Below are 24,760 nucleotides of genomic sequence, written 5' to 3'. Positions count from 1 at the left end.
CTCCCAAGATCACTTCATTCGAGATTGCCCTAAAATAACTGAGAAAGATAATTATCAGAATGCAAGACCAAGCAGCACTGTGACTAGAGGGAGGCCACCGAGAAATACTAGAAATGGGAACAGTAGCAGAGGTGTAACAAAAGATTTAACTACGAAATCAGAGGTCAGAGCACCTGCTAGAACCTACGCTATTCTCACTCGCGAAGATGCATCATCCCCTGATGTTATCACTGGTACATTTTCCCTCTATGATACTAATGTAGTTGCATTGATTGATCCTGGATCGACTCATTCTTATATTTACATGAATTTTTTATCTAGTAACAATTTGCTTGTTGAGTCTACCGAGTATGTGATTAAAGTGTCGAACCCCTTAGGCAAATATGTTTAAGTTGATAAGCTTGCAAGACTTGTCCTTTAGTGATTTGGGGTCACTGTTTTTCGGCTGACTTAATGCTTTTACCGTTTGATGAGTTCAATGTAATTCTTGGAATGGATTGGTTGACTCTACATGATGTCGTAGTGAATTGTAGACAAACGATTATTGAATTAAAATGTCAAAATAATAAAATTCTTTAGATTGAACCGGATAAGTCAGGTGAGTTACCTATTGTGATTTTGTCGATGTCGGCTCAGAGGTATGTAAGAAAAGATTGTGAAGCTTATCTTATGTATGTACTGAATACGACAGTGACTGAATTGAAAATAAAATCTATACAGATGGTTTGTGAATACCCGGATGTGTTCCCAAAAGAGTTGCCTAGATTACCACCGATTAGTGAGGTTGAGTTTACTATTGATTTAGTATTGGGAACTTCACCGATATCGATAGCTCTGTATATAATGGATCCAACAGAATTAAAAGAATTGAAATCTCAGTTGCAAGAGTTGACAGATAAAGGTTTTACAAGACCGAGTTATTCGCCTTGAGGTGCACCAGTATTATTTGTCAAGAAAAAAGACGAATCCATGAAATTTTGTATTGATTATCTCCAACTTAACAAGGTTACTATAAAGAACAAGTATCCTTTACCAAGAATGGATGATTTGTTCGATCAGTTGAAAGGGGCAACAGTGTTCTCAAAGATAGACTTGAGATCAGGCTATTATCAGTTGAGAGTTAAAAACTCGAATGTGCCAAAAACTACGTTCAAAACGAGGTATAGGCATTATGAATTCCTTGTTATGCCTTTTGGATTAACAAATGCTCCTGTAGTTTTTATGGTCTTGATGAATAGAATCTTCAAACCATATTTAGATAAATTTTTGGTTGTATTTATTGATGACATTCCGATTTATTACCAAGACAAGTCTGAGCATGCCGAAAATTTAAGAATTGTCTTGCAAACCTTGAGAGATAAGAAACTGTTTGCTAGATTTAGCAAAAGTGAGTTTTGGCTCCGAGAAGTTAGATTTTTGGGACATATTGTTTCAGCAGAAGGTATACAGGTTGGCCCGAGTAAGATTTCAGTAGTTGTTGATTGGAAACCACCGAGAAATGTATCCGAAGTTAAAAGCTTTTTGGGCTTAGCTAGTTATTATCGACGCTTTGTTAAGGGATTTTCGATGATTTCTACACCTATGACCAAATTGTTAAAAAAATATGTGAAATTCGAGTGGTCTGAGAAATGTCAACAGAGTTTTGAACAGTTGAAAGCTTTGTTGGCTGAGGCACCAGTATTAGTACAGCCCGAGTCGGGAAAAGAATTTGTGATTTTCAGCAACGCGTCATTGAACGGTTTAGGCTGTGTGTTGATGCATGAGGGCAAAGTGATAGCTTATGCCTCAAGACAGTTGAAACTGGACAAAAAGAATTATCCGATGCACGACTTGGAATTAGCCACTATAGTGTTTGCTTTAAAAATTTGGAGACGCCATTTATTCGGTAAGAAATGCCATAACTTTATTGATCACAAGATTTTAAAGTATTTAATAACTCAAAAAGATTTGAATTTGTGACAACGAAGATGGCTCGAGTTGTTAGAAGATAATGAGTTAGTGATTGACTATCACCCGGGGAAAGTGAACATAGTTGTAGATGCTTTAAGTAGAAAGTCTTTATTTGCTTTAAGAGTGATGACTATATGGTTAACTTTATCAAATGATGGATCAATTCTGGCCGAGTTGAAAGCTAGACCAGTATTTCTTTAGCAAATTTTCGAAGCTCAGAAAGGTGATAATGAGTTGCAAGCTAAAAGAGTTCAATGCGAATCGAATAATGATTCAAAATACTAGATTGGATCCGATGATTTTTTGAGGTTCCGAGGTAGGATTTGTATACCGAGAGATACTGAACTGATTCAAAAAATCCTTCATAAGGCACATAATGGTTGTTTATCTGTCCATCCTGGAAGTACAAAGATGTATGATGATTTGAAGAAATTGTATTGGTGGTCAGGCATGAAACAAGACATTTCAGAGTTTGTAACAAGATGTTTGATTTGTCTACAAGTGAAAACTAAACATCAAGTGCCTTCGGGTTTGCTTTAGCCTGTGATTATACCCGAGTAGAAACGGGATAGAGTTACGATGGATTTCGTATCGGGGTTACCTCTAACTCCGAAGAAGAAAGATGTTGTTTGGGTCGTTGTTGATAGACTGACGAAATCGGCTCATATCATTCTGCTACGTATCGATTATCCACTTGATAAACTAGCTGAATTATACATTGCTTTAATTGTTAGATTGCACAGAGTGCCTACTTCTATTATTTCGGATAGAGATTTGAGGTTTATGTCGCGATTTTGGAAGAAATTACAAGAAGCGTTGGGTACAAAGTTGAATTTTAGTACTGCGTTTCATCTACAAACCGACGGTTAATCAGAGAGGGTAATTCAGATTCTTGAAGATATGCTTCGCTGTTGTGTTCTAGAGTTCGAAGGTAGTTGGGAGAAATATCTACCATTAGTTGAATTTTCTCAAGTTTTCAATCGAGTATAAAGATGGCACCGTATGAAGCATTATTTGGTCGCAAGTGCCGAACTCCACTATATTGGACTGAGCTTAGTGAGAAATAGATTCACGGTGTTGATTTGGTTAGAGAAACGGAAAAGAAAGCAAAAATAATTCGTGATTGTTTGAAAGCAGCTTTGGATCGACAGAAATCGTACACAAATTTGAGAGCAATGAATACGTGGTTAACATCATCTGATGATGGATCGATTTTGGCCGAGTTGAAAGCTAGACCGGTATTTCTTCAGCAAATTTGCGAAGCTCAAAAATGTGATGATGAGTTGCAAGCTAAAAGAGTTCAATGAGAATCGAATAGTGACTCAGAATACCAAATTGGGTCTGATGATTGTTTGAGGTTCCGAGGTAGGATTTGTGTACCAAGAGATACTGAACTGATTTAGAAAATCCTTTATGAGGCACATAATGGTTGTTTATCTATCTGTCCTGGAAGTACAAAGATGTATAATGATTTGAATAAATTGTATTGGTGGTTAGGCACGAAACGAGACATTTCAGAGTTTGTAACAAGATGTTTGATTTGTCAACAAGTGAAAGCCGAACATCAAGTGCCTTTGGGTTTACTTCAGCCTGTGACTATACCCGAGTGGAAATGGAATAGAGTTATGATGGATTTCGTATAAGGGTTACTTCTGACTCCAAAGAAGAAAGATGTTGTTTGGTTCGTTGTTGATAGATTGACGAAATTGGCTCATTTCATTCCGGTACGTACCAAATATCCGCCTGATAAACTAGTTGAATTGTACATTGTTGAAATTTTTAGATTGCACGGAGTGCCTACTTCTATTATTTTGGATAGAGATCTGAGGTTTATGTCACAATTTTGGTAGAAATTGCAAGAAGCGTTAGGTACAAAATTGAATTTTAGTATTGCATTTCATCCGTAAACCTGTAACACCCGTAAACCGTATCCATCTTCAGAATAGGTTTCGGAGCATTACCAAAACTTCCAGAACATTTTTCAGATAACTCACTTAAATTTCTATTCATTAACCGAGATCATTCAAAACGTCCCTTAATTGGACCCACGGGGCCCAATACGAGCATTAGAATCAAGTCTGGACTTAATCAGAAACTCTAAGAATTTGTCGTGACGTTTCAAAATTTTTCCAAGGTGCAGGATCACACGCCTGTGTGACCCTGAGAGACGCCTGTGTTGGTGGCCGTGTTCGACCCCATGTAACTCTCTGACTTGCACACATGGGCATGCCACACGCCCATGTGCTAGGCTGTGTGGTTATGTAATTCAATTCGAATTAGGTGCAGGTTTCACACAACCAAGACACACGCCTGATTAAGTTACATGAACTTACCTTGACCCTTATTTATAACTAGGTCATTGGGATTACACGTCCAAGCTAAATCCCGTCCGCAACAAATGCAATACCCTACTTGTTTTTGGAAAGCGCATACAATCATCGGAATTCAACATCCAATCGGGGCTAACCCTTTATCACCAATTCAAGCATATTTTCATTTTCCATCATAGCATACATGTGAAGCACATCAACATAAATCACATTACATGAAACACAACAATTAATTAACATAATTACATGTCGGATTAAGTTACACGAACTTACCTCGACACTTGTTTGCGTGAAAGTCTACTAATCCAAAATCTTTTCTTTTCCTCGATCTAACCTCAAATTAGTGTTTTCTGGATCTATATAAATGAATTAAATCATTAATTTCATAAATTTCATACTTAGACGGACTCAATTTACGTCCTAAGAAAAATTATCTTTTTGCCCCTAACTTTTCCAAAAATTCTGATTTTGTCCCTAGGCACAGAAAATGAAACTTGTACAAATTACTCCCTACTCCAAGCCTAACCAAAGCCCCATTACAAATTTTTCAGCACATGCATTCATAAAATTTCTAAATTTTTCATCAAATTTTACAACTATTCATTTTAATCATTAAATCATGTTTTCATCAAAATTTACTTTGTAAGAGTTGTTTATCTATCAATAATCATTCATTTTCTACCATAAATTTCTAATTTCCAACATAATATATCCATGACCCATTTCCACACCTTGATAACTTTTCAAATTAATCCATCAAATAGAGAGATTAAGCTATCTCGGTTTCAAAAATACCAAAATTACTAAAAACGAGACAAGGAAACTTACCCAATTAGGCCTTGAAAGCTTCTTTTCTCTCTCTTAGGATTTCCATGTATTTTTAAGGTTGAAGATGACAAAATAAGATGATATAATTCTTTTCATCTTTTAATTAATTAATATTTTGTTATTTCCAATTTAGTCTTTGCCCTTTTTCTATAATTCCACGGATGAGTCACCATAAAAATCTACATACTTTTATTAATGGTTTATTACCATATAAGGACCTTAAGTTTTGAATTCCATAGCTATTTGACCCTTATAGCTTCTAGAATTCAACTTTCGCGTTTTATGCGATTTAGTCCTTCTCATAATTAAACACTTAATCGATTAAATTTTCTTATCAAAATTTTTACACGTCATTTCTAACATATTATGGACCATATGATAAAATAAAAAATAAAATATATTTTGGGTCAGATTTGTGGTACCGAAACCACTGTTCCGATTCACTGAAAATGGGTTGTTACAACTCTCCCCCTTTAGGAATTTTCGTCCTTAAAATTCTTACCAGTAAACATATTCGTATATTGCTTCCTCATAGCATCCTCCGGTTCCCATGTAGCTTCCTCTATACCATTTCGTTGCCAAAGAACTTTTACCAAAGCTATCTTTTTATTTCTTAACTCTTTTGTTTCCCAAGCTAAGATTTTGATTGGTTCCTCACCATATGTTATATCAGGCTGGATCTCTACCTCTTTCAGAAAGATAACATGTGAAGGATCAGATCGATACCACCGTAACATAGACACATTAAAAACATTATGAATCCAATCAAGCTCTGGATGTAAAGCTCGCAACTGGTCCAATTCTTTTTGTAATCTCATATGGTCCAATGACTTGTGGACTCAATTTTCCTTTTCGACCAAACTGGACAACTTTCTTCCAAGGCGACACTTTCAAGAATACTTTGTCACCAACCTGAAATTCTATCTCCTTTCTTTTCAAATCAGCATTAGACTTTTGTCGATCCGAGTCTGCTTTCAAGCTATCTTGAATTACCTTCACTTTTTCTTCGGTTTCTCAGACCAAGTCAACTCCTTGTAACTTTTTCTCACTGAGTTCTATCCAATACAATGGGGTTCTACATTTGCGCCCATACAAGGCTTCATACGGTGCCATTTTAATACTAGACTGATAACTGTTATTATAAGCAAATTCAACTAAAGGCAAATACCTTTCCCAGTTATCTTCAAACTCAAGTACACAACACCGAAGCATATCTTCCAAAATCTGTATTACCCTTTCAAATTAACCATCTGTTTGGGGATAAAACGTAGTACTAAAGTGTAACTGGGTACCCACAGCTTCTTTCAATTTGCTCCAAAATCGAGAAGTAAACCGAGGATCTCTATCTGAAATAATGGAGATAGGCACTCCATGCAATCTGACTATCTTAGAAACATACAACTCAGCCAATCTATCTAAGGAAAAATCCATACGTGCCGAGATAAAGTGTGCAGACTTTGTCAACCGATCAACAATTACCCAAACGATATCTTTCTTCTTTGGGGACAGGGTAATCCTGTTACAAAGGCCATAGTAATTCTTTCTCTTTTCCATTCTGGTATCGTAATCGGCTACAATAGTCCAGAAGGCAACTGATGTTCAGCTTTTACTTACTGACATATCAAGCATTTAGATACAAACTCAGAAATATCTCGTTTCATTCCTGGCCAGTAGTACATCTTTTTCAGATCGTTATACATTTCATTACTACTAGGATGGATAGACATGTTTCCATTATGAGCTTCATTCAAGATCTTCTGCACTAGTTCAGAACCTTTCGGTACACATACTCTACCTATGAATAATAAACAACCATCAGTCCCAATTTGAAATTCTAAATCAGGAGTCGATTCACTCTGTACCCGTCTTGCTTGCAACTTGTTATCATTTTTCTGAGCTTCAGAAATTTGCTATAAAAATGTTGGTCTAGCTTTTAACTCAACTATGATTGAGCCATTATCAGACAATGACAATCGTGTGTTCATTGCTCACAAAGAGTACAAGGATTTTCTGCTCAAAGCATCTGCCACTACATTGGTCTTCCCTGGATGGTAATCAATAACAAGATCGTAATCTTTTAGCAATTCTAGCCATCTGCCTGTCTCAAATTCAAATCTTTCTGTGACATCAAATATTTCAGACTTTTATGATCAGTGAATATGTGACATTTTTCACCAAACAAGTAATGCCGCCAAATTTTTAATGCAAACACTATGGCTGCCAATTCAAGATCATGTGTCGGGTAATTCTTTTCATGTGGATTTAGCTATCATGAAGCATAGGCCACTACCTTTCCATCTTGCATCAAAACACAGCCTAAACCATTCAATGATGCATCACTGTAAACTACAAATTCCTTAATCGATTCAGGCTGGACTAACATAAGTGCTTCTATCAATAAAGCCTTTAATCTGTCAAAGCTCTACTGACATTTATCAGTCCACTCAAATTTTACATCTTTCTAAGCTATCATTGAAAAACTTTTTACAAATCTCCGATAATAATCGGCTAGTCCCAGAAAACTTCAGACTTCAGACACATTCTTCAGTGGTTTCCAATTTACAATGGCTAAAATTTTATTCGGTTCTACCCTGACTCCTTCAGCAAACACAATATGCCCAAGGAAACAAACTTCCCGTAGCCAAAATTCGCATTTACTGAATTTAGCGTACAATTTTTTTCTCTCACAGGGTTTGCAACACTATTCTCAAATGTTCAGCATGTTCACTTTCATCTTGAGAGTAAACCAAAATATCATCTATCAATACCACCACTGTAACGCCCCGAATTTGGGCCTAGAAGTATTGGGCCTTTAGTATGGGTCCGTAAGGAGGTTGTATATAAGCATTTAATTGAACAAGGAAATGACACAATTAAATGTCTGCTTTAGTGATTAATGGCCTTGAGAAGTGTTGGAGAAATCTTGGGTTCAAACCTGGGCTTTAGCAAAAATTTTGGTAATAAGTGAATAAAACCTTCGGTGCTTGGATGAAGGCCTTTTAAATTATTATGGTAAATAAATGACACAAGAAAGCTTGTGGTCTGGTGGTTGTGGCGTCTGTAATATCCCGAATTAGGGCCTAATAGGACTAGTTGTTTCGTGACCACAAATCTGAGATAGAAATAATTATTTTATAATTATTTTGATGTTTATGATATGATTGTATTATTGTGTGAAAATTTCGTGATGAAATCCTATGCCTAAAGTGCTTAAATTGAAATTAGGGACTAAATCGAATAATTTGCAAAACTTGCATTCTAGGAGTTTTTAGTATGAAATTGTTTTGGAATATTAATGAGGAGGTCTATAATAGCAATTTGACCAATTTCTAAGTCTATGGACAAAAATTGGACATGGATGGAATTTTTGGAAAGTTTAGTAGTAAGGGCATTTTGATCATTTAGTTATTAAAATGAATTAAAAATAAAATTAAAAGCCAATTTTTGTCCATCTTCTTCATTAGGCCGAAATTTCAAGGGTTCTCCATAGTTAGGGTTTGTTTCAAGCTTCCAAGCTTCATAGTAAGTGATTCCAAGCCCCGTTTTTAATGTTATTTACGTTTTTGGAATCCCGGTAGCTCGATTAAGCTTATGCTAGCAATAATTCAACCTAGGGTTCATATTTGGAAAAATACCCATAGGTGAAATTTGTGTATTTTGGTGTTTTATGATAGAATATGAGGTTTTAAATTATGTTAGACAACTTGTACTACTTGGTTTTAAGCGAAAACAAGTAAAAGGGCTTAATCGGTAAAAATACCTAATAGTCATAAGTACATGTTAGAGTGTGAATTTGATGTTGCCATAGAAGGGAAAAATGATCAGCATGTCATAAAACATAAGAATAAGGGATGAAGTTTAATTCCCGAGCCTAGGGGCAAAAGTGTAATTATGCAAAAGTTTAAGGGAAAAAATGTAATTTTGCAAAATTTCGTATTAAATGATGTTTTGATGAATGTATGTATTAAATAAGATTAATTTGGCATTATAGATCAAGAGAAACGAGATTCAAGTCGCGATCGAGGGAAAAACAAAGTTTACGAAGAATAGGCTCAATTGCTAATAATTTTGTACCGAGGTAAGTTCATGTGTAAATGTAGTAACATAATTGTCATTTTAAGAAATTTAATGTTTTTTATATGATATGATGCTGATTATTATCATGAAATATTATGCTTTGTGGTTATCATTGAATAATATGTAATTATGTGAATTACTTGATGAGTATCGATTTCGATATTCCATGGAAGATGGCAAAGATGTGTGATCGAGGAAAATGCCTGTTTGAACCTTGGGAATAGATTAGAATACAAGTGACATGTCACTAGGATGGTTGAGTTCCGAACTCGTTGAGTTGAGTCCAAGTTCGTGAGATGTAACTAGGCATCCGAGCTCGTTAGTTGAGTCTGAGTTCAATTATGGATGCAAACGCCCGAGCTCTTTGAGTTGAGTCCGAGTTCACTTATGGGCAGGTTACATGGTAGCTTGGCTACATAAGTTCCGCAGGCTATTGAGTTTGTCTAGTTGCGGGTATGGCTCTTATGTTCATGAGATCCGCGTATTCTAATTACATTCCGATGTGTTCAACGGGTGAATCTTACGTGAATAAGAAGGCCTAAAACGAAGGTGACATGTTGGTAAGTGTGGTAAATGAGAAATTTTGACAGGTATGTGCTTAAACCCTCGGGTTGAAAACTTGGTATGATGAAATCGTAGAAAGGTATTAAATGTAAATGAAACATGAATGTCTTGGTGTTGTTTATACAAATGATGTTTTATGTGAGATTGTGTGATTATGTTACTTGCTATTTGCATGTGAACTTACTAAGCATTTGTGCTTACTCCCTCCTTTTCTTTCATTGTAGTTTTGACAAGCCGGCTTGAGAATCGGGATAGGTCGAAGACTCGTTCACACTATCCGAAGGCTTAAATTGGTAAAATGGCTTGTGTATTTTGAATGTGGCATGTATGGCAAAACACTCACTTTGTGTAATTAATCTTATGATATGACTATGGTTTGGTAAGAAAAAGGTTTGTAAATGATTAGCCATTGGAATGGCCAATCTAAGTCATATTTGATGTTATGTATGTTTAAAATGCTATTTAGTTCATGAAAATCCTTAGTAAAGTGAAATTTGCCATAAAACAGAATCTGATAGCAGCAGTGATGTAAATTTGAAAAATCACTAAAAATAGTAGAAATGGAATTAAATGATGAGTAAGTTATGAAATTGAAGCTTAATTATTCTATTTTCATATGGATTGAACAAAATAGGTATATAAATTATATTTAATGAGATATTTGAATTTTTGTGAAACAGGGCCAGAGTGATTTCTAGATCCCCTGTTCTGAATTTAACAATTCATCATAAATTGTAAAAAAATAATTAGAAGTCATTCTTTATATGTAAAAATTCCTTATTGAGTGTAGTTTTAAGAGAAATAAACGTCATAGTCATTGAAATTCTGTACAGAGAGATATCTGATTCGTAATATACAGAGGTCAGAGCAGTCGAACCCTGAAATAGGGGAGACTTTAACTAATAAACTGTACTAATTGGATTGACCAAAAATTCTAGAAAACAATTAGTAAATAGATATATGAGTCTAGTTTCAGGAAAATTTTATGGAATTTGATTTTGAGTTTCGCAACTCGAGATATGAATTTTTAGGCGACTGTGATACAGATTGCTAGCTTGACTGGAAATTTTAAAAATAAATTGTTTAAGCTGTTTAAGTAATGAATTAAGTCTGTTAACACCTCGTGTTCGACTCCAGCGACGGTCTCGGGTAGGGGGCATTACATTTGGTGGTATCAGAGCAGGTTTAGTCGGTTCTCGAACTAATGTGTTGTATGTACGGGTTTTGCTATACATGCCATATATATATTGTGATAGTGTGACGACTTCTGACCTTTTAAATGATTTTTTTATTGTAAATAGATCCCGATCCAGTTGCGGCTGATGATGTAGAGAGTAATGCACCAACTCCGGCTGAAGAGGCGGTGCCAACTGAAAATCCACCCCTACTATTGGTCAAGGAGGAGGAGAAGGGGCTCGGGAAGCCTTTCTCCAGATGATGAGTGCCTGGTATACTGAGTTCGTTCGTATGAACCTGAATGCACAACCTCCCCCACCTCCAACGATTCCTCAACCTGTACCCCCGATGCCTCAAGGTGTAGATCTGATGAAATTTCACAAAACTCCAGTTGACAGAATCCGTAAACAAGGGGCCGAAGAATTCAGGGCAAATATTAATGATGATACCGAGAAAGCAGAGTTTTGGCTCGAGTATTTGATGAATTGTCTTGTACACCTAAGGAATGCTTGAAATGTGCTATATCATTGTTGAGAGATTCAGCTTATCATTGGTGAAAAACATTGATTTCAGTAGTATCGAAAGAGAAAGTAACTTGGGAGTTCTTTCAAGAAGAATTTTGGAAGAAATATATCAGTGAAAGATTTATTGATCAGAAGCGTAAAGAGTTTCTTGAATTAAAGCAGGGGAACATGACAGTTACTGAATATGAAAGGGAGTTTGTCAGGTTGAGTAAGTATGCTAGAGAATATATTCCTACAGAAGTTAAAATGTGCAGACGATTTGAAGACGGACTTAATGAAGACATCAAAGTATTTGTTGGGATTCTTGAATTAAAAGAAATGGTAGTACTGGTTGATCGAGCTTGTAAGGCTGAAGAACTACTTAAAGAGAATAAAAATATAGAGGCTGAGACTAGAAATTGGAAGAAAAGACCGACGAGCAGTTCATTCTCACAGCAATCCAGAAAATCTAGAAATATGAATCCTCGTTCGCAGGTTTCGGCTGGACAATCATATGAAAATTCAAAGAAGCAAAATATGGGCCCTAAATCTCAAACTACTTCTGCGGCTAGTGTGGGAAATACGAGATTTGTTAAGCCTGAGTGCCAACGGTGTGGCAGAAATCATTTTGGCCCATGTAGAGCGAATGAATGTTTTCGATGTGGTTCTTCGGATCATTTTATTAGAGACTGCCCAGAGAGAGCTGAGAAAGAAAAATTTCAGAATGTAAAAGCTAGTGGTGCAGACTCGAGGGGAAGATATTCGAGAAAAGTTGGAAATGAAGCAAGCAGCAAAAATGTAGCTAGAGATTCAGCAGCTAAATCTGAAGCAAGGGCTCCAGCTAGAACTTATGCTATAAAGGCACGTGAAGATGCTTCATCACCCGATGTGATTACTGGTATATTTTCTCTTTATGATGTTAATGTTATTGCTTTGATTGATCCCGGTTCTACTCATTCATATGTATGTATGAAACTGGTGTCTAGTATGAATATACCTGTTGAGGACATAGAATTTATGATTAGAGTATCGAATCCATTAGGAAAATGTGTGATAGTTGATAAAGTATGCAAGAAATGCCCTTTAATGATTCGGGGTCATTACTTTCTAGCCAATTTGATGTTGTTGCCGTTTGATGAATTTGATGTTATTTTGGGAATGGATTGGTTGACATTGCATGATGCTATAATAAATTGCAAAGAAAAGGTAATAGAATTAAAGTGTGAAAGTGGTGAAATTCTGCGGGTTGAACCAGACAAATCAAAGGCATTATCTAGTATGATTTCTTCGATGTCCGCTCAGAGATATTTGAGAAAGGGTTATGAAGCTTATTTGTCTTATGTAATTAATACAAAAGAAGTTGAAAAGAAAGTTGAATCAGTGCCGGTTGTGTGTGAATTTGCGGACGTATTTCCAGAAGAATTGCCAGGTTTGTCTCCAGTCAGGGAAGTAGAATTTGGTATTGATTTGATACCGGGAACAGCTCCGATCTCGATTGCTCCATATAGAATGGCACCAGCAGAGTTGAAAGAATTAAAGTCATAGTTGCAAGAGTTGACTGATAAAGGCTTTGTGAGACTGAGTTTTTCACCTTGGGGTGCTCCCGTGTTATTTGTGAAAAAGAAGGATGGTTCTATAAGATTGTGTGTTGACTATCGGCAGTTAAACAAGGTGACAATCAAAAACAAGTATCCGTTGCCAAGGATTGATGATTTGTTTGATCAGCTAAAAGGAGCGACATGGTTTTCAAAGATTGACTTGAGATTTGGGTATTACCAGCTGCGAGTAAAAGAGTCGGATGTGCCTAAAACTGCTTTTAGAACAAGGTACGGTCATTATGAATTTTTAGTTATGCCATTCTGGTTGACAAATGCTCCTGCTGTGTTTATGGATTTAATGAATCGCATATTTCAGCCATACTTGGACAAATTTGTTGTGGTGTTTATAGATGATATTTTAATTTATTTAAAAGATGAGACAGAGCATGCTGAGCATTTGAGGATAGTTTTGCAAACTTTGAAAGATAAGCAGATGTATGCTAGGTTTAGTAAAAGTGAATTTTGGCTCCGGGAAGTTGGATTTTTGGGTTATATTGTTTCAGGTGATGGTATACGGGTTGATCCTAGTAAGATTTCAACCATTGTTGATTGGAAACCACCGAAAAATGTAACCGAGGTTAGAAGTTTCTTTGGGCTAGCTAGGTATTATCGGCGGTTTGTAAATGGATTTTCTATAATTGCTGCTCCTATGACTAGACTACTCCGAAAGAATGTTAAATTTGAATGGACGGAAGAATGTCAATAGAGTTTTGAAGAATTGAAAAAGTTATTAACTGAAGCACCAGTGTTGGTACAACCCGAATCAGGTAAGGAATTTGTGGTGTATAGTGATGCTTCTCGAAATGGCTTAGGATGTGTACTTATGCAAGAAGGAAAAGTGGTGGCTTATGCTTCGAGGCAGTTAAAATCTCACGAAAGAAATTATCCGACTCATGATTTGGAATTGGCTGCTATAGTGTTTGCTTTGAAGATTTGGCGACATTATTTGTATGGTGAAAAGTGCCGAGTATATACCGACCACAAAAGTCTTAAGTACTTGATGTCACAAAAAGACTTGAATTTGAGACAGCGAAGATGGTTGGAGTTATTGAAAGATTACGAGCTTGTTATTGATTACCATCCGGGAAAAGCGAATGTGGTTGCTGATGCTTTAAGCAGAAAATTGCTATTTGCTTTGAGAACTATGAACACTCGGTTAAAGATATCAAATGATGGTTCAATTCTAGCAGAGTTAAGAGCAAGACCGATGTTTTTACAAGAGATTTCTGAAGCTCAAAAAAATGATCAAGATTCGCAAGCCAAGAGAAAGCAATGTGAAGCTGATACGGGATCAGATTTCAGAATCAGTTCTGATGGTTGCTTGATGTTTAAAAATCGGATTTGTGTACCGAAAAATGATAAGTTGATTCAAAAGATTTTGCATGAAGCACATAATGGTTGTTTGGCGGTTCATCCGGGCAGTATGAAAATGTATAATGACTTGAAGAAAATGTACTGGTGGAGTGGAATGAAAAGAGATATTTTCGAGTTTGTATCAAAGTGCTTAGTTTGTCAACAAGTGAAAGCTTAACGCAAAGTACCTTCGGGATTACTCCAACCTATCACGGTTCCTGAATGGAAATGGGATCGGATTACTATGGATTTTATATCAGGGTTGTCGTTAACTCCGGGGAAGAAAAATACCATCTAGGTAATAGTTGACAGACTGACTAAATCGGCTTATTTTATTCCGGTACGTACGGATTATTCTCTTAATAAGTTGGATGAATTGTATATCCGTGAGATTGTTAGACTTCATGGAATACCTTTGTCAATCATTTCGGATAGAGATCCGAGATTTACTTCACGGATTTGGCAAAAGTTGCAAGAGGCATTAGGTACAAAGTTAAATTTCAGCACTGCCTTTCATCCACAAACTGATGGACAATCAGAGGGAGTAATTTAGATTCTTGAAGACATGCTCAGATGTTGCGTATTGGAATTTCAAGGTACTTGGGAAAGGTACTTACTGTTGGTAGAATTTGCTTATAATAATATTTATCAGACGAGTTTGAAGATGGCACCTTATGAAGCATTGTATGGTCATAAATGTCAGACGCCATTGTATTGGACTGTACTCAAGGAAAATTAAATTTAAGGAGTTGATCTAATAAAAGAAACCGAAGAAAAGGTGAAAGTGATTCGAGATTGTTTGAAAACTGCTTCAGATAGACAGAAATCTTATGCGGATTTGAAACGAAGGGAAATCGAGTTTCAAGTTGGTGATAAGGTATTTTTGAAAGTGTCTCCATAGAAGAAAGTCCTTAGATTTGGATGGAAGGGCAAGTTAAGTCCGCATTTTATTGTACCATATGAAATAATTGAAAAAGTTGGACCGGTAGCATATCGGCTAGCATTACCACCTGAATTAGAGAAGATTCATGATGTGTTCCACGTATCTATGTTACGTCGGTATCGTTCGGATCCTTCACATATAATTTCACCGACAGAAATTAAACTACGACCGGATATGACTTACGAAGAAGAACCGATTAAGATTTTAGCTCGAGAAGTCAAACAATTAAGAAATAAAAGTGTCGCTCTCGTGAAAGTATTGTGGCAAAAGCACAGGGTAGAAGAGACTACATGGGAACCTGAAGAAACTATGAGAAACCAATACCCACACCTGCTTACCGGTAAGATTTTCGAGGACGAAAATTCTTAAAGGGAGGGAGAGTTGTAATATCCCGAATTAGGGCCTAATCAGAATAGTGGTTTCATGACCACAAATCTGAGATAAAAGTAATTATTTTATAATTATTTTGATGTTTATGATATGATTGCATGATTGTGTGAAAATTTTGTGATGAAATTCTATGCCTAAAGTGCTTAAATTGAAATTAGGGACTAAATCGAATAATTTGCAAAACTTGCATTCTAGGAGTTTTTAGTATGAAACTGTTTTGGAATATTAATGAGGAGGTCTTAACTATCAATTTGACCAATTTATAATTAATGAGGAGGTCTTAAATATCAATTTGACCAATTTCTAAGTCTATGGACAAAAATTGGACATGGATGGAATTTTTGAAAAGTTTAGTAGTAAGGGCATTTTGGTCATTTAGTTAAAAACAAAATTAAAAGCCAATTTTTGTCCATCTTCTTCATTAGGCTGAAATTTCAAGGGTTCTCCATAGCTAGGGTTTGTTTCAAGCTTCCAAGCTCCATAGTAAGTGATTCCAAGCCCCATTTTTAATGTTCTTTACGTTTTTGGAATCTCGGTAGCTCGATTAAGCTTATGCTAGCAATAATTCAACCTAGGGTTCATATTTGGAAAAATACCCATAGGTGAAATTTGTGTATTTTGGTGTTTTGTGATAGAATATGAGGTTTTAAATTATGTTAGACAACTTGTACTACTTGGTTTTAAGCGAAAACGAGTAAAAAGGCTTAATCGGTAAAAATACCTAATAGTCATAAGTACATGTTAGAGTGTGAATTTGATGTTGCCATAGAAGGGAAAAATGATCAGCATGTCATAAAACATAAGAATAAGGGATGAAGTTTAATTCCCGAGCCTAGGGGCAAAAGTGTAATTATGCAAAAGTTTAGGGGCAAAAATGTAATTTTGCAAAATTTCGTATTAAATGATGTTTTGATGAATGTATGTATTAAATAAGATTACTTTGGCATTATAGATCAAGAGAAACGAGATTCAAGTCGCGATCAAGGGAAAAACAAAGTTTACGAAGAATAGGCTCGATTGCTAATAATTTTGTACCGAGGTAAGTTCATGTGTAAATGTAGTAACATAATTGTCATTTTAAGCAATTTAATGTTTTTTATATGATATGATGCTGATTATTATCATGAAATATTATGCTTTCTGGTTATTGGTGAATAATATGTAATTATGTGAATTACTTGATGAGTATGAACTATCACCGTAGTATCGATTTCGATATTCCGTGGAAGACGGGAAAGATGTGTGATCGAGGAAAACGCCCGTTTGAACCTTGGGAATAAATTAGAATACAAGTGACATGTCACTAGGATGGTTGAGTTCCGAACTCGTTGAGTTGAGTCCGAGTTCGTGAGATGTAACTAGGCATCCGAGCTCGTTGAGTTAAGTCCGAGTTCACTTCTGGATGCGAACGCCCGAGCTCGTCGAGTTGAGTCCGAGTTCACTTATGGGCGGGTTACATGGTAGCTTGGCTACATAAGTTCCGCAGCCTATTGAGTTTGTTTAGCTGCGGGTATGGCTCTTATGTTCATGAGATCCGCATATTCGAATTATACTCCGATGTGTTCAATGGGTGAATCTTACGTGAATAAGAAGAAGGCCTAAAACGAAGGTGACATGTTGGTAAGTGTGGTAAATGAGAAAATTTGACAGGTATGTGCTTAAACCCTCGGGTTAAAAACTTGGTATGATGAAATCGTAGAAAGATATTAAATGTAAATGAAACATGAATGTCTTGGTGTTGTTTATGAAAATGATGTTTTATGTGAGATTGTGTGATTATGTTACTTGCTATTTGCATGTGAACTTACTAAGCATTTGTGCTTACTCCCTCCTTTTCTTTCATTGTAGTTTTGACAAGCCGGCTTGAGAATCGGGATAGGTCGAAGACTCGTTCACACTATCCGAAGGCTTAAATTGGTAAAATGGCTTGTGTATTTTGAATGTGGCATGTATGGCAAAACACTCACTTTGTGTAATTAATCTTATGATATGACTATAGTTTGGTAAGAAAAAGGTTTGTAAATGATTAGCCATTGGAATGGCCAATCTAAGTCATATTTGATGTTATGTATGTTTAAAATGCTATTTAGTTCATGAAAATCCTTAGTAAAGTGAAATTTGCCATAAAACAGAATCTGACAGCAGCAGTGATGTAAATTTGAAAAATCACTAAAAATAGTAGAAATGGAATTAAATGATGAGTGAGTTATGAAATTGAAGCTTAATTATTCTATTTTCATATGGATTGAACAAAACAGGTATATAAATTATATTTTATGAGATATTTGAATTTTTGTGAAACAGGGCCAGAGTGATTTCTAGATCCCCTGTTCTGACTTTAAAAATTCATCATAAATTGTAAAACAATAATTAGAAGTCATTATTTATGTGTAAAAATTCCTTATTGAGTCTAGTTTTAGGAGAAACAAACTTCATAGTCATTGAAGTTCTGTACAGAGAGATATCTGATTCGTAATATACAGAGGTTAGAGCAGTCAAACCCTGAAATAGGGGAGACTTTAACTAATAAACTGTACTAATTGGATTGACCAAAAATTATAAAAAAAATTAGTAAATAGATATATGAGTTTAGTTTCAGGGAAAATTTACAGAATTTTATTTTGAGTTTTGGAACTCGAGATATGAATTTTTAAGAGACTATGATGCAGATTTCTAGCTTGACTGGAAATTTTAAAAATAAATTGTTTGAGCTGTTTAAGTAATAAATTAAGTCTGTTAACACCTCGTGTTCGACTCCGGTGACGGTCCCGGGTACGGGACGTTACAGCGTCATTAAGGTTGCAAGGGAGCTTGGGTTCAAGTCTTAGCTCTTGCAATTTATTATGGTTTTTTTTAAAGGAACCTGGACTTTGGCCTATAGACCTTATATTTAATTGAGGATAAAATATGGCACACAAAGAGCCTGTGGTGGAATGGCAAGGTGGCGTGTTGTGTAACTGTGAGGTCTAAGGTTCAAGTCTTGGGATGTGCAATAGGGTATTTATTTTGCTATTTGAGCTGTGTAGGAGGTAGAGTTGGACTGGAACTCTGTGGTTGAAGTGGTCATAAGAAAATAAGGAATTTTCCTAATGGTTGAAAATAATCCCACATCGGGAAGCTAACATGAGAATTGGTGAGAAGCTGACTTTAAATAGAGCGAAGCTGACTTTAAATAGAGCGAACCAGATGAGTTGGTGAAAAAGAGAAAGGTGATTAAGACCCAATGCAGGATGTGCCAAGGTTGGTGATCGTGGACTTCGGCGCGTTCTCATAAACAGGTGTGTATTCACACCCTTCTTTGTTAGAAATCGGTAAAAGCTAAAAGCCGCCACGTGCATTCTTGTGTGCTGGGCCCGATAGGCCCATGGGCCCACTTGTGTAAATCTAACTGTTAGGTGGGAAGGAGTTGGGCCTGATGGGCCATACGAATATGATTTGGGCCAATGGGCCATATGAATGAGATTGGGCCTATGTAGACTTGTTTGGGCTCTGTAAGGGGTTTTGGGCCTAGTATCTGATGACTAATTAATTGACATAAACTTAATTAATTAATCGTGACCGTGAACGAGTCATAAGGTTAAGGTGTGGCAATGGGTATATGCATGTCTAGGATTGGATCTAGGAAGAGCTTGGTACTTAAGCGATTTTAATGACTCACCTTCTCTTTTCTGGAATCCTACCTGGTGCATAGTATCTGTTCACTTTAGCCAATGAGGACTTGTTAACGGGCCAAGGTAAGTAATAAACCCATAACAAAGAGAAATTACCGAAATACCCATAGTTTGTAAAATTACTAAAATACCCCCAGTTTGTAAAATTACCGAAAACCCCCAGTTTGTAAAATTATCGAAATACCCCCGATTTGTAAAATTACCGAAATACCATCAATTTTTAAAATTACCAAAATACCCTCAGTTTGTAAAATTATCGATGTACCCCCGATTTGTAAAATTACTGAAATACCCTCAATTTGTAAAATTACCAAAATACCTCGATTTGTAAAATTACCGAAACACTCGTAATTTGTAAAATTATCGAAATACCCTTATAGTGTAAAATGACTAACATACCCCTGTTGGGTAAAATGACTATTTTGCCCCTGAGGGTAAATGACTGACTTAGACTTCAAATTTGACTAATTTGTTAATGAATGTATGACTGCGTTTTAATTGACTTGATTGTGGTTGTATGACTGATATGCTCTTAATATATGTTTAAAAGACTGTTACTGAGTATGGCCATTCTGCATACACGTGTGATGATTGAGCATGACATACACGACATATTGCATGGGTTGGGAATCATGGAACGGAGGAAGTATATGAGGATCGCATGGTTGCTTGACGACCGTGGATCCACCGATGGCTATTAAGCCTAATATTTGATTAGCAGCTTGCTACAATGAAGTAGTACCGCAACCGGGCTACCAATGATGTGTATCGGATGGGTGGGTCGATATTTATATCCCCACATGATGTGTACCGGGGGACGGAGTTGGTGTGTAGCAGTTGGATTATTGGGGTGGGTTGCACAGCATTGTATGTATGATATTATTGTGATATTATTGCGATGTGGGCTTTTGCCCAACTGAGGCTAAGATGGGCTAGGCCCAATTGATTCTGTTATGGGTTGTGACCTAAATGATATTGTAATGGGCTTTGGCCCACGTATGCTCTGAACTGGACTGTACTATTACTATAATGGGCTCCGGCCCAGACTGATTCTGAATTCTGTCTGTTTACTGACTGTTACTTTAGTAAAGGGATTACACACTAAGTTTTCGTAAACTCACCCCATTTATTAACTGTGCAGGTAATCCCAATCTTTAGGTGGATCGGTGTCGCAGAGGGACTCGGAGACAACCGCACAACTACGCATGTTTTTCTATTTAGGTTGTATTAAGGCCTCTTTATGTTCTTAACTTTTTATTTGGGAAATTTATTTAGTATGCTTAATATCTGTTAGAAGTAGGGCATAGTTTTCCAAAAAAATAACTGGTTTTCAAAATATCATGTTTTCGCAACTATTTAAAAGTAAGTTGCCGCAGCAAGTAAGGTTTTAAAGGAATTAACGTTTCACAAGTTTTAAAATGGCCAGATGTTTTGAGTAGTAAGAAGGGTTTCCAATGAGAAAATGGTTTTCGAAAAACACTTCAATGTGACACACCAAATTCGGGCCTAACTTCTAGGCCGGGTTTGGGGTGTTACAACCACAAACCTGTCCAAATACGGGCTGGAAATTATGTTCATCAAATCCATAAACGCTGCAGGTGCACTTGTAAAGTCGAATGGCATCAGAATAAACTCATAGTGTCCATACATGGTTCTAAAAGCTATTTTTGGCACATCCGATTCCTTCACCCGTAGTTGATAATAACCAGAATGAAAATCAATCTTCAAAAATACAGTAGCACACTTTAATTGGTCAAACAAGTCATCAATTCGAGGCAATGTATACTTGTTCTTTACTGTAACTTTGTTGAGCTGTCTATAATCAATACACATCCTCAACGACCCGTTCTTCTTCTTTACAAATAAAACTGGTACCCCAAGGTGAGTAACTAGGTCGAGCAAAACCTCTGTCAATCAATTCTTGCAACTGTACTTTCAGCTCTTTCAACTCAATAGGAGTCATTCTGTAAAGTGCTATCGATATCGGTGTCATTCTCGGATCAAGATCTATAGAGAATTCTACTTCTCTACCCGGTGGTAAACCAGGAAATTCTTCTGGAATACATCAAGAAATTCACTTACTACCGGCACTAACTGAATCTTTGACTCAGATACTTTAGTATCCATCACATAACAAGATAGGCATCATACCCTTTTCTAACATATTTCTACGCTGATACTGCTGAATTAACATTAGGTAATCTATCTAGTTTATCATATTTAACACGAAGAGATTTGCCACTTTGACATTTCAATACAATATATTACTGCTTACAGTAAACTTCGGCATCATATAGGGTTAACCAATTCATTCCCAAGATCACATCAAATTTATCAAATGGTAAAAAATCAAGTTAGACAGAAAGCAATAACCTTTTAGTATCAACGGATAGTTCTTACAAACTTTATCCACCATAACACACTAGCCCAGATGGTTTGAAACTTTAACTACAAATTCAGTGAATTCAATAGGAAAATTTTAACCAGATACTAGGTTCGTGCATATATATGAATATGTGGAACCAGGGTCAATCAATACAGTAATATCAGTATCAAGCAGAGAAAATGTACCAATAATGACATCTGGCGTAGAGGCATCCTCTCTAGCACAAATAGCATATATCCTTGCAGGTGCCCATGCCTTAGATCTAGCTGTCGAGTCCTTGATAGTACCTCAACTACCACTAACATTACCGGGTGGTCTGCCTCTTGAAATAGGATTGCTCAGCTTTGGAGCTGGTTCTATCTCCTTTTTAGCTCTTTCAGGACAATCCCTGAGAAAATGGTTAAGTGTACCGTATCCAAAACAAGCTCCACTTCTAGACCGACATTCCCCATGATGAAACTTGTTACAATGTTTACATTTTAGTTTGTGATTACCGACATTACCCACACTAGTCACAGATAGATTTGAAGACCTCAGGTTAGATCGTTGAGATCCCCGTTCCCTTCAAGAATATCCTGTGGAAGTGGTCACACGATCATAATACTTCTTTAATTTCTTAGAAGCAAATGATTGTGATTTACTCATAGCTCTTTTTCCAGAAATTTGAGCCTTCCTTTCGGCTTGTTTCTTTTCTTTACTTAGTTCCTCAGCTTTTTCTACTCGGTCGGCTAATGCTGTAAATTCCCTTATTTTGAGAATCTCAATCAATAGCTTGATATCTTCATTTAGGCCCTCTTCAAAATGTTTACATATTTCAGCCTCAGTTAAAACCCATTCTTTAGCATACTTACTTGGTCGAACAAATTCTTGTTCATATTCAGATACAGTCATGCTTCTCTACTTGAGTTCCTGAACTCTTTCTTTTCTGATCCATAAACCTCTGAATAACATATTTCTTTCTAAATTCAGTATGTAAGAATTCCCAAGTAATATTCTCTCTCGGTACAATGGAAGTTATGGTATTCCACCAATGATAAGTTGTATCTTTCAGTAAGGATACTGCACATTTGAGGCACTCAGCAAGTGTGCAGGATAGTTCATCAAAAACCCGAATAGTGTTTTCAAGCCAAAACTCAGCCCTTTCTGGATCATCATCTATTGTAGCCCAAAATTCTTCCACCCCATGTTTGCAAATTTTATCTATCGGAGGCTTACCAATTCTAACAAGTTCAGCGCCCTATGGTACCTCAAGAACAGGTTAAGGAGAAAGTGGGGGAGGTTGTTGTACAGTGGGGTTTGTTCTCAAGTATTGTGTAAACCATTCATTCATCATTTGAAAGAAAGCATGTTTTGCCTCCTCGCTTCGGCCTTCAGACACGGGCCTTTCACTACCAGACGCAGAGGAGACTCTTTGTACTGAAGCTAAAGCATTGCTCTCAGCTTCCTCGGATTCAGCTCTAGCTCGGTTGGATGACATTACTATATGAAAAACACATTTAAAATAATCAGGAGTCATCACACTATCACAATTTATATAATGGCATGTATAGCTAAACTCGTGTCTGCTACGTCAAATCTGAGATTCAGCTAAATTGTAGCTCTGATACCACTAAATGTAACACCCCTAACTCGTATTCGTCATCAAAATAGGGTTTAAGAGCATTACCAGAACTTCCAAAAAAATTTTCAGATAACTCACTAAAATTTCTATTCATTAACCGAGATCATTCAAAACAACCCTTAATTAGACCCTCAAGGCCCAATACGAGCATTAAAATCAAGTCGGGACTTAATCGAGAACTCTAATAATTTGTCGCGACATTTCAAAATTTTTTCAAGGTGCAGGGCTTGTAACAGCCCGATTTTGGGTCTAGTTGGAACAGTGGTTTCAGGACCACGAATCCGACATAGAAAATTTTTTTCTTTTATTTTTATGGTCTATAGTTTTATGGAATGATTCTATGAAAATTTCATTCGAAAATTTTGACGTTTGAGTACTCAATTAAACAAAAAGGACTAAATTGCAAAAAGTGCAAAACTTGAGTTTATAGCTAAAGGTGTCTAATTGCTATGAAATTTTAAATTGAAGGTCCTTAGATGGTAATTGGACCATTTTTTAAGTTAGTGGACAAAAATGGACATGAAGTAAGAGAAATTTTATGTTTTAAGAAAAGGGCATTTTGGTCAATTGGTAAATAAAGCCAAAATAACTAAAATAAAAGATATCATCTTCTTCAAATTAGTCCTTTGTGCCAAAAATTGAAGGGGTATCCATAGCTAGGGTTTTTTCATCTTCCAAGCTCTATTGTAAGTCTGTTCTTGCCTCGTTTTTAATGCTCTTTACATTTTTTAAGTCATTGTAACCCGATCTATCTATTTCTACCACTAATTTAAGAAATAATCAAAGTCTAAATTTTTACCCATGATAGATAAGTGTGTATTTTCATGTCTAATGGTAGAAAATGTATGTTAGATGTAAGAAAAACAACTTTTGCTAAATGATTTTTATGGAAATATTAAAAAGAACCTATTTGTACAAGTTACAAAAATGAGTAGTAAAAGTGTGACTAAATAAAAAATGTGAGCTGGTATGAGTGTGAAAATGGTTCGGCCAGGCTTGGTTTTGAAGAAATTGAATACATTTCATTTTACGAGCTTAGGGACTAAATTGTAAAAATATGAAACATTAAGGGCAAAAATGTAATTTTTCCATAATATGATTTTTGGACTGAATTAAACAATGTGAGTATTAAATAAGCTAAATTTGTTATTATAGATCAAGAAAATGAGGTTCAGACCTAGATCGGGGGAAAACAAAGTGTTTGACGATTAGATCAATTTCTACTATTTTTGTACTGAGGTAAGTTCGTAGTAAATAATGCATTGTTATATTTATGTTTTAAATGCTTTTATATTGTATGAATTGTGATTGACTCTTTGGACGTATTCGACAAAGTTTCGACATGCAAGAATTCTCGATTGAGCCTTAGG

The 24,760-nt window shown here is 36.1% G+C and overlaps 1 protein-coding gene across 1 annotated transcript in view; it reads right to left on the bottom strand.

Moving 5' to 3' along the window:
- Positions 1-22,660, bottom strand: part of LOC121228067 (uncharacterized) — a 30,589-nt gene extending 7,929 nt beyond the window's left edge. Inside the window, exons 1-4 of the mRNA XM_041111198.1 lie at positions 22,374-22,660; positions 22,078-22,157; positions 21,317-21,438; positions 20,930-21,105 (exon numbers count right to left, since the gene is read on the bottom strand). Coding sequence (XP_040967132.1) covers positions 20,930-21,105; positions 21,317-21,438; positions 22,078-22,157; positions 22,374-22,660 — 665 coding nt within the window. The remainder of the gene's footprint in view (positions 1-20,929; positions 21,106-21,316; positions 21,439-22,077; positions 22,158-22,373) is intronic.
- Between the last annotated feature and the right edge of the window lie 2,100 nt (positions 22,661-24,760).

This window comes from Gossypium hirsutum, chromosome A04 (genome assembly GCF_007990345.1).
Source record: "Gossypium hirsutum isolate 1008001.06 chromosome A04, Gossypium_hirsutum_v2.1, whole genome shotgun sequence".
Classification (NCBI taxonomy): domain Eukaryota; kingdom Viridiplantae; phylum Streptophyta; class Magnoliopsida; order Malvales; family Malvaceae; genus Gossypium; species Gossypium hirsutum.
Note: the sequence above shows the minus strand (reverse complement) of the source record. Positions and strands in the feature narration are given on the sequence as shown.